The sequence below is a fragment of the Ptiloglossa arizonensis genome, chromosome 8 (assembly GCF_051014685.1).
Source record: "Ptiloglossa arizonensis isolate GNS036 chromosome 8, iyPtiAriz1_principal, whole genome shotgun sequence".
In the NCBI taxonomy this organism is placed as follows: Eukaryota; Metazoa; Arthropoda; class Insecta; order Hymenoptera; family Colletidae; genus Ptiloglossa; species Ptiloglossa arizonensis.
The window spans coordinates 1,756,802-1,767,570 of NC_135055.1; the positions used below are offsets into that span (position 1 = coordinate 1,756,802).

Below are 10,769 nucleotides of genomic sequence, written 5' to 3' on the forward strand. Positions count from 1 at the left end.
TGGAACATAAACAGAGATTGTTGGACTTTTATTTCCAGCTGCTATATTGCAGTTAATATATTATGTACATACTCGAATATATTCATACATATATGTACATACGCTGTATATCGTATATATGTGACAAAATGTATGTAATAAAAAATTTCTGATAAAAATATATAACATCCTCCAGTCGCCAATAACGACATGGAGGGAATTCTACACCACATTAAATGGTTATATCTACATCTTTATTAATATATAAAATAAATTTCTATTTATATTTCTCAGGCAATCATTATGCTACCCGTATTGCATATAAAACACATACTCCTATCCTTTCTGGTAACTCTACAGACTATTGATCTAAGTACCAGCGAAAAATTTGTATAAACATCGTCTTGTGCAATTATCAATTCTAGTAATATATTCAACTAGCTGATTTGGCTGTTAAGCTGTTGAAGTACAGAGAGTACAACTTCTCGCAAAGTCTGAAACATTTGTTATTTATTTATTAAGCATTATGTGTTGATTCATAAACGGAATACGTGTAATAATTTGGAGAATAATTTGTTTACCTGAGGTTTGCAATGTTCCTCCAACCAACTAAACACACATCCAGATAATTCTGCAAAATTTGCTACAGAAATGTTATTAAATGTTTGAAACAACCGATCCATAATTGCCTGGAACTATAATAAATTTTAAATTATAAAATATTTCCAAACTAATTTAATTGTAATCTTAATATTTATGCAATAGTACAAAACATATTTTAAACTTACCACTTGAAATTTAGTTTCATCGGATATTCGCATTTCTGCCTGTCCTGGTTGAGTTTGATGTGCTTTAACAATTTGCTCATAATTAGCTTGCATTATACGTAAAGCAACAACTTCTTTTCTTAATGCATTACGTTCTTCTTCTTGTTTCTTTTTCTGTTGCAATAAAAATTGTATATAATCAATTGATTTCTGAAGTACAGTAGCCTTGGAAAGCTTATAACCCGATGAATCAGTATGCTGACAAGCAGGAACCAAATCTTGAAGAGAATCGTATCCTTTTTTAATGGCATCTCTTCGTTTTTGTTCAGCTTGAGTATGTGCTTCTCTCCTGCGTTCTTTATAACTTATCGTCGAATTCTTATTATCGCTGTCCTCATCCTCTATAAATAATTAGTTTCACAACATTCTATTTGAAATGTAATTATTCTCTTTTACTTTGAAAAATTCTTATATAATAAATTACCGTGTAAATCAATTATTTTATTTAATTGCATTATTTACCTGTATTATGAGCAGAAGAAGATGGTGTATTTACTGAGCCAGTACTACTACAACGAGAGAACGTGAATTTCTCTGTAGGGCTAGACGGCTCTAGCTTCATGTCACTATCCGTTGCCATATTACCACCTCCACCACGCATTGCTATGTTTGCTACTTACACAAAATAATAAATATTCAATACAATTGATAATATTGTACCTAATACCTTAAATATAATAAAAACTATTGAAAGAATATCAAATTATATTCATATTACAATATTAAGCGTCGATTATTTGAAAATCACTTGGTATGAAATATATAAACTTTGTACCAAGGAACATTTGATAACAACGGGGAAATGAACTCATAAAATTAGGATCGTAAAGTTCGTTTTCACTCACACATTTCATATCCATCTTTATGCAACGTATCAGCCATTACGTCAATGATTTATTTGTCAAAGATCAACGCGAGGAAGATACAAAGTAATATTAAAACACGCACGTGGGAAGGATACAACAGAATTGCAACAAGTAAGATTAACACCGAAAGTGGAAAATAACAGAACACAGTAATCCATAAAGATTTGATTGACAAAGTGTTACGTTAATAAACACACATTAGCCCTGAAAAATTTCCTCGATCTGTATCGAGTACAAATACGATATCATATTTGCGATAAATAAACAATCCCAAAAATTATTTTGCGATATTACTATATGTGGACACAGCCATCTTCGACAGAAATGTAACTGTTGAGCATGGTCGACGCTTTGACGAAGCAGGGTCGCCACCTATCGAAACAAAAGAGGTTTAAGCTGTCAAACGAAGCCACGTGCTCGGCTAGCAGACGAAAGTGAAAGTCAAGGTCATAGTAAGTTAAGAACAGTAAATCAGTTAACCACTTTTAACCGCAGAGAATTTAGTGCATCTGCGTTCTTTTTTAATGTAATGCAAACATAAAAGGCATCCAAGGGTACGATTTATGTTAAATTACGTTTATTATAAGGTGTATCTAATATATTATAATATAATATATATTACATACACATATCATATATATATATATATATATATATAATATATATTATAATATATATTTACAATCGCTTTAATACATGTAAAACCATTTAAGATAACTTATATTTTTCGGCGGTACGACGTTTCGGGTCGTAACGCTGGCAATTGTATTCCTATATTCCTTCTCGTGTCTGTAATTCCCAAAGTACACGCGTATGGTATTTTCTTTGTAATTGCTTATTGTGTACCTGATCCGGAGACCATTACTTGCTAGTATATACATACTGCGAACGAACATGGTCCTCGGATTAATTCGTGATGAATCGAAATTCAAAATTATCGTTTTGTGCTCGCAATCTTAACACACGGCACTACTAATTAGGAAATTAGTCTACCTCTAATTGTGTATTCATTGTTATATTCGATTAATCTTAGTAGATTCATATACGTAGTACACAACGCTACATTTGTATCGTTCGGGGACGGATAATGTCGGAAAGCCGAGGACTGTAAACTATTTTAAGACAATAAACTGGCAACGTGTATCGTCGAAAGAGTAAATATTTCAGTAGAAGTACATGAGGTACATTCAGTTATTGATTCGTAAATACAATTCTTCGAAGATTGTATACAGGATGCTGTTACATCAGGGGCCTAGATATATTCGTGTAGAAAGAGTCTTTGTTACACGACTTATTCGATGTTTTTAAATTTTCTTTTTCTTTCTCCTCTTTTTTTTTTTTAATCTGTCAGAACGTACCGCTATTTGCGACATAAGCATACAATGCAAGCATTTCGAAATTTCCGACACGGCGATTTAATTACGCCCGCCCCCGCAATCCTAATCAACATAACATTAGGTAAAATTCACACATATCTTTTGTAGCCAGAAACACCCCACGTGTATTTTATTTGAATAAAGGTCACTTTCCCGCAGTTAAATCGATAAAGCATCACATCGTAAATTCTTATTAAGTTTGAATTTAGTATTTTCATATATCACACGCTCTTATTCTCTCGCTCAAATTATCTCACACATGCGTGTTATGACATACACGTTTTCCCGTCTGCTCACTAGGTTTATTTTTCCTAATTAATTTTCGACATCGATAAAAAATTATATATATATATGTATATATATATGTATATATATATACATATTTCGATAATTATTTCATCATTAATTAATTATTATATCTTATTGTTCCATTAAAGTTTAAACTAAAGTGCTCTATGTGGTATGCATACCTGGCAAATACCGCACTCGTATATATATACATGTATATGTATGTGTGTATATATATATGTGTATATATACATGTATACACACATACATATACATATATACATATATACATATATATGTAATAAAGTATCATTTACTTATTATCAGTATCCTTTATATTTATTACTAGAATCATGAATAATAATAACTCACAATATTTCGAACTACGCATCTTTAAGATTAATTAGGATCGGTGCAAATAAAATAATTGAATCTACACAGACCGATCAACGAGAATCGCGCAGGGTAACCCGTCCGATTTAAAAAGAAATTACGTAAACGCGAAATTTCGATTGATTTAAATAATCATTCAGTGCTTCCTACTTTTCCTTCTTCTTCCCTTTCCTTACGAATGTGGTGTGGATTTAGTAAATTTTAATCAACGTGATTGATAAATTAAAAAATCACTTTTTTTTTTAAATTTTTTAAATAATTTGACAATCATTGTCCTATAAATAATTGATCCTATAAATAATTTCCTAGCACTATAAATATTGCAATATACACCATCCTGCGAAATAATCGCTTATTCAAAAGATGGCGTGTTAAAAACAAAATATACCTTTCAAGGTATTTAGCATGTTTTACTCACGTTTACAATTCACTTTCTCCCCAACATCGCATTTTTAAGGCTCACAAAATTTTATATCAATAAGTGATTTTGATTTCATCGTGGTGAGCTGCTCTATTAAATTTTTTTTTATTACAAGTTCACTTGTCGATATTCAGAAAAATAAACTGATATCACATGAGATTATGCAAAAGCAATTCAGTTCTCAAAGCCTTTGACTTTCACTATTCATTTTATGGTTAATCATAATAACGTAAGTGGTATACACAAATCATATTGAAGAGAAATTATTTCATTTTCAATTGAGCAGACTTAGATAAATTAGAAAATTGATATGAATATTGATGAACTTGGAGTACCTGCGCGAACCAGTCCACTCAGTCCTCTCAGGTACTTATTTATTGATACTGCAAAATAAAATTTGCTAGAATCATATCCAATGTCCACTCGAAATTTTATATAAAAATTTCTATAAAGACAAGAACATCCCCCTGCCTACACGGAACAAAATTCATTGCGTCTAGTGATTTTTGTTTGATTAACACTGTACTAAACAGTAAAATATATAAGCGGAAATTTTTCGTAAGTGTTAAACATCAAACACTGATTTGTAGTGACTAATACAAAGAATCTCTTTTTTGTGAGACTACTAAAAATTGCATTATGTATTTGTTCCTGTATTGTCTGGTGGGTATTTAATTAAATTGTCGAGGATAAAGTGTTTAGGAGAAAAGTATCGTTACAATAAAGAGAAAAAAAATCAGAAACGTATAGCGAATAAATCAGTGCATTATTTCTAGTCAAGGAATACAGAAGGTGAACTCTTATTCATCACCTTATGCACGAGCAAGATATTACTATAAAATGAACATTTCACATAAGATTCAACGCTTCCGTTATCCTTGTGTATACCATCGCGAAAAAATAACAATGAAAAGGGTCCGAAGAAGTTGCTCTGCGTTGCTTTACGAACGACGCGAATGATCAGCTATCATTTAGAATATTTGTAGATGCCACCGTGTGTGACAAATCCGTCCGTAATAAAATAGGAAAATTAATCGCGTCAATTCCTTTCACGCGGCAACTGACGTGGCTATAATTTTCAAAATGAGGTTCGTTGCGCGAAATGTAGGACGTTCAGGAAAGAATTTTGTACTTTTCTAAGATCATTCGTTCGCTGGCGTAAAGAAACATATTTACTTTAAATAGAAAGACCTCTTCCGAAAACCCAGTAAGGATGTTAGATATTTTTGTACCATGATCAGAATCGATTTACATCTTCGAACGTTTGACCTGACGTGATTTGGTAGTACGACGAGGTTTCTTTCCAGCATCATTTGGTGTTTCCTCTGTAGTAGATTTCCGTTTCGTAGATAGTGAAGGCACAGGAGCCTTTGGTGGTGCCATTTCCACAGTCGGTGGTGGCGATGAAGGCTGTGTAACTACTGGCGGTGGAGCCACTTCAGTCGGACTTTGCGCGTCTGCTATAGGAATGAAGTCCAATCCTTCATCAAGCGTCTCTGGTAGTACACCTTGATTGGTTAAAACTTGTATATCTTCTGATGGTACCAACATAGACTGACCACAAACTACACACACTGGTATCGCTGGAGATTTGGATCGCCAATACTGAAGCTCTGTTTTACATTTGTTCAATTCCTACAAAATATATGTATCTAATTTTGTAAGCTACAAAGAATTGAGAAAATATTAAGATGCTTAACAATATTACCACAAAATATTTAACCAACCAAACGCTTTTTAAACATACATTATACTTATGAGTACTAAGTGTACCTTAGTAAATACCTGTAGGAGTGTGCTAAATTTGCGGGAGGTCTCCTCGTTCTTCTTATCATTGTCATCAAGACGTGTAGCATATTCGACTATCTGTTTTTGTTGTTCAGCTATTTTTGCTTTGCAACTTCTTAAATCTTTACGCATTAATGTTAACTGACTATTGTATCGCTTCATGCCTTGTTTGATCTTACGAATCCGTTTTCGTAATACCATGTTTGATTGTGGAGGTGATACATTGGATTCTAAGAGAACAGGATCATCCGAAGAATGTGGTGGAGATCCTTCTTCTCCGCTATTGCTTCCTGCCTTGCCGCTTCCTGCATTCAGGGGCGTAGAGTCCAAACATATAAACGGCTTACTCACATTACTAGAAGCTGTAACATTTGAATAAAATATACATGTGTGCGTGCGTGCGTGCGTGCGTGCGTGCGTGCATGTATGTATGTATGTATGTATATAATGGAAAGTATATCAAATTATACAACAAAATAATAAATTAATTCAAGGTTTGAAAGAAGTATAAGACTTTAAATTTTCTGCTCACAGGAGAATGTCCCAGCAAGATCTAAGAAATCGGCTCCGAAATAAGGAATTTCTGGTAGTGTTGGTTCAATGCGTTCTTTAAAGTACTCCATAGCCATAGTACTTAAATCAAATAGCTCATCTGTTACTTTATATGGTCTGGCTAATTTTGGAGTCACTTTTATATAATGTAAAATACGATAAACTTCGTCTAATATCTGAAATATAATTAAAATTAGAAATATTCAAATATTTGATAGCAGACCCTTTTAATTTTATAATCTATAAAAAACAGTTAAATTACCTCCCCTGGAAAAAAACAACAATGTTTACGTTCAATGTGCTTGCCAAAACTCATTTGAAGTAAAGTAAGTCGCATGTGAAGGGTTTCAATTATATCTGATTCACAGGCTAATGGATGATTACGACGTGCAGATTCACGTCTTGGCATTTGCGCTTTAATTGCTTGAAAACGACTTAACATTTGTGCTTGAAGTTTCTGAAATGTGGAATTTAATATTGATCCGCAAACACGATCCATCTGGTGACAAACCTGCAAAACATAAGTGATATATGGAGTTAAATATACTACTTTACATTATTTAAAAAATTTCATAAATAATCCATACTATGTGTAAAATACATGTTTTAATTGTAACTATAATTTCCACTTACTGGACGTAAATGAGCTACAGTGTTATAGTCCAAATAGCTGAAAATCTTTTCAAGAATTTCAACTGGTAAGGCAATAAGATTCAAGTTACTAAAGAAAGGTGGATCCGATACTGATGCCCCACTATAAGAACTAGCCATTGCTACAGACTGTTGTCTCCTGGATGGACTCACATCTGCAACTTCAGCAACAGGCCCACCCGCATTACTTCCTCCCATATTACTCGATTGACGAGTTGATACCATATTTTTAATGTGGTTAGGTAATCAGCTTTACCAGAAACCTAAAAATACAATATATTGTAAATAGAAGTAATTTATGTATAATAATTTCAACAAAAGAACTAAGAACATCAACTGCCGCACAATAAAAATAAAGAAAATGTAAATTGGTTTCATTAGACTCAATAAAAACTATACTGTATTATCATAAAACTATTGTTTCCACATTCTATATACCTGTAAAATCAAATTATACCTGAAAAACTTTTAACTAAGATCTTTGAAAAATGTTACTATACACCAATTATATATGTATTTATAAAAATTATAATTGTATGCATATACATACACATCTTCATACTACTTAAAACATTCAGAATCACAAACTGTTTTGTTATGAAAGAAATAATTAAAACTGTCAATCCGATGTACCAATTTATTTTCACACAACATATGTACAATAATTTCAGCTTTTATAAAAAGCTATTTATCTGAATTATATTACAAATAACATTACAAAAAGACAGAGACTTTTACTTTCATTGACGGTAAATGTAACAAAATTTCCCGCTATTGTAGTCTTACACTTTTTTAGGACATATTACACTTAAAAACGAACTACTGACAAAAACCGTACTGAAGAATCGGAGTATCGACGGAAAACAAATCCGCAATGTAACCTACAGAGATTTGCGACAATCTTCACATACGTTTCGATTCTTCTAATTGGTTGTCGAAAAGCAAAAAAAAATGGTAAATATTAACAGTAGTGCGAACAAAAAGTCAAAGAAAATGTTGTCGCGAGACGGAAGCTAAATTTTCCGATATTTAGTTAGTTTCAAACTTCGATACGAGTATCAAAATCTTGGATTAAAAAAAATACCCTAGCGGTACAATTGATGGTTAGTTTCGGCGACGACGAATATTTGTATCATCAGCACTGTAAGCGCAATCACCGACTGTCTTTGTCAATGATGTACGTACGTTAACCAAGAAATAAAAACCACAAAGAATACGAACAGATGCGTATAAATATATTTACCCGCCACTGTAAGGAAATGGCCGTGATGTGTTGTGCACACAACACGTAAGACAAAGTTATACAAAACTGATGCAAATCGAAACCGGGTAAAATTCGAAATAAATAGTATTTATAATACTATGTTAGATAGTACATCCTAATGTGGATACAAGTTACAGAGTATTTCAAATATAAAAACATATAAAAAAAAACAGATTTATTTGAATATTCGAAAAATTAAATAAAAATATTTTATTTTGGTTTACAATTTCAGTGTCAAATAAAACACGTGTTTAGTCTTGAAATATTTAATATATTTGAAATATATTAGTTAGTAAGTTAAAATAGACTGTGAACTGAAGTTGGGTAATAGCTGCACTATCACTTTAAATAGCAAGCATCAAAGTCAATCAAATAAAATAACATTTCAAACATAATGTAAAAACTTGAGAAATAAAATAGTTCTATTTGAGGAGTTTATTTTAAAACTTGAAATCTTTCATAAAGATAAAAACAATCTAAAGAAAATATCAGAAAGGTAATACATTGATGATTAGAGACATAGTCCCTGAACTTATACTTACATTTAACTAAACAATTCTTCCTACATTTATGATGTCCTCAAAAGTGCATAACTAAAAGACAGTCGTGCATTTTGTAATGCTCTTGCAACAAGCCACAAAGCGTAATGAATTGGGACTCGGGATCAGGCCCTCGACATCCTAATGTGAAACTCAAAACAGATTTTCCAAGTTGATGGTCTATAAAATATTTCTTATTTAAAATTACCCAACTATAGTACACAATCTATTTTAGACTAATTTTTACTTTCACAAAACATTTCAAATATTTCAAATACTTTATGATTAAAGATAAGGTATTTTCTTTGTCACATTGAATTTATCTTTCAAAATAAAATATTTTCACTTTATCCTTTGACTATTCAAATAACGTTTTCATGTCACATTTGAAATACTGTTTCATTTACACTACCTTTGGGATCCATTATTTAAAACAGTACCTCAAGTACTCCAATTTTAAATAGTTAAATAGCATATCTGGATACATTTATTCAAAACAAATTAATTTAAAAAATACCGTACTTCTATTTTCACGGCATTGCGAGTAAAATGTTAATGATGCAAGTAAAACAGTACTTTATTTCAATAACGATGAATCAGCTTGAATACAAAATATCCTATTTCCTATTTATTGTTTGAAAGGTATATTTTACCCAAAGGTGTATTTGATGGAAACAGTGGAAAACCGGGTGACCGTGCGCAATCGATGCACCTATGACTTTTTCTCTGTATATGCTTCGAAGAAGCTGCGTACGTTTCGGACGCTAAGTAACGAGAACATTTCTCGCGAGAACGATGAAACAAAGAAAAAAAAAGGCGCGAGGATATCGAGAAAGAGCACATACCCCCTGTTAAATGACGAAAAGCAATCAATGCATCCGCGTTGGTGTTTTCAGCGACATTTTGACGGAGATCCCTTCCTTCTCCTCACGACCCTTGCTAACGCAATCGTTCTCACTCCGTTTCACTATCGAAGCTTCTCTCGTTTCTTCTCGAGTAGCCCTATCGCTCTCGTTCGTGGCTCCTTTTCTAAGTCTTTCTCTTTTTCTCCTAGTGCAATATACTCGTGTAACTATGGCGCACTCACACGCGTAAATCGTACCCGGAAAAAAGCCCGCGCGTGCAGCATCGAAATGGTTCTTTTTCGTTACCTATCCCGAGACCTGTTTCTCTCCCCTTCAGAAAATCGCTGTCGAGTGCATCAGCTTCGGCTCTATAAATACCAGAATGAAGGATAACGATGTCACTATCTAACGCAGCCTGTTCGCTCGTAAACAGAAGATCAACTGTGAGAATAATTTATTCTGTACTTTGTGCGGTTCGCTTTAACGGCGAATCGTTGTTTTCGGAGCCAGAATCGAGATCGGCGCACAAACAACGCCGACGTCGACGATGACGACTATCGCGACGAAATTGTACATACATACATATGTGTATCTGTAGTATCGTCACTTTGCTCAACGGTTTTATCACATTCTGTGAAAACGTACCCACCGACTCACAAACGATTCTCGATTGGTCGACTCGCGCGGGCCAGTTCGCAACGCACGCTATTCTGACAGCATTTTAATAACTATCCCACAATCCGTGTAGGAAGAGATCATCTCTGTCCTCTGAAGATGTGAGTCCGTTACCACAGTAGCATCGTGTACAGGAGAGAAACTCGTAAAAATTTTGATCTTCGAGTGCCCGCTAGCGACATCTATAGATTGCGCTAATCAATAGGAAGAGCGTGTAATTCGAATTAAAAGACGATACAAAGGTTTTATGTATTATTTTACAATAATCTAGTAACGATAATAATCTGGAAACAGAAATCATTAAG

The 10,769-nt window shown here is 33.2% G+C and overlaps 2 protein-coding genes across 9 annotated transcripts; both read right to left on the bottom strand.

Moving 5' to 3' along the window:
• Positions 1-12: 12 nt before the first annotated feature.
• On the bottom strand, positions 13-2,235 carry Bigmax (helix-loop-helix-leucine zipper transcription factor bigmax). Its single transcript, XM_076318810.1, has 5 exons — positions 1,652-2,235; positions 1,269-1,418; positions 768-1,147; positions 561-674; positions 13-473 (listed from the first exon to the last, which is right to left on the bottom strand). Exons 1-5 carry the CDS (start codon positions 1,686-1,688, stop codon positions 417-419), a joined length of 738 nt encoding a protein of 245 aa, XP_076174925.1. The 5' UTR covers positions 1,689-2,235; the 3' UTR covers positions 13-416.
• A 2,660-nt stretch (positions 2,236-4,895) lies between these two features.
• On the bottom strand, positions 4,896-10,585 carry Dmpd (F-box protein dampened). 8 transcript variants are annotated; one of them, XM_076318804.1, is made up of 7 exons: positions 10,435-10,585; positions 9,790-10,230; positions 7,124-7,404; positions 6,753-7,001; positions 6,471-6,666; positions 5,924-6,300; positions 4,896-5,785 (listed from the first exon to the last, which is right to left on the bottom strand). In XM_076318804.1, exons 3-7 carry the CDS (start codon positions 7,364-7,366, stop codon positions 5,399-5,401), a joined length of 1,452 nt encoding a protein of 483 aa, XP_076174919.1. In that variant the 5' UTR covers positions 7,367-7,404; positions 9,790-10,230; positions 10,435-10,585; the 3' UTR covers positions 4,896-5,398. The 8 variants fall into 8 exon arrangements, with proteins under 8 accessions (XP_076174919.1, XP_076174917.1, XP_076174916.1 ...); XM_076318802.1 differs by adding an exon at positions 8,948-9,085 and having other exon boundaries at positions 9,790-10,582; XM_076318801.1 differs by adding an exon at positions 8,948-9,096 and having other exon boundaries at positions 9,790-10,582.
• Positions 10,586-10,769: the final 184 nt, after the last annotated feature.

Coding starts and splice junctions, on each gene's coding strand:
- Bigmax (XM_076318810.1), bottom strand. CDS start 1,688: ATGGCTGATACGTTGCATAAAGATGGATATGAAATGT. Junction 1,419..1,651: donor TAAAGATGGATATGAAATGT/GTGAGTGAAAAC, acceptor TTGTGTAAGTAG/CAAACATAGCAATGCGTGGT. Junction 675..767: donor ATGAAACTAAATTTCAAGTG/GTAAGTTTAAAA, acceptor AATTTATTATAG/TTCCAGGCAATTATGGATCG.
- Dmpd (XM_076318804.1), bottom strand. CDS start 7,366: ATGGTATCAACTCGTCAATCGAGTAATATGGGAGGAAGTAATGCGGGT. Junction 7,002..7,123: donor CTGTAGCTCATTTACGTCCA/GTAAGTGGAAAT, acceptor TATGTTTTGCAG/GTTTGTCACCAGATGGATCG. Junction 6,667..6,752: donor GTTGTTTTTTTCCAGGGGAG/GTAATTTAACTG, acceptor ATTATATTTCAG/ATATTAGACGAAGTTTATCG.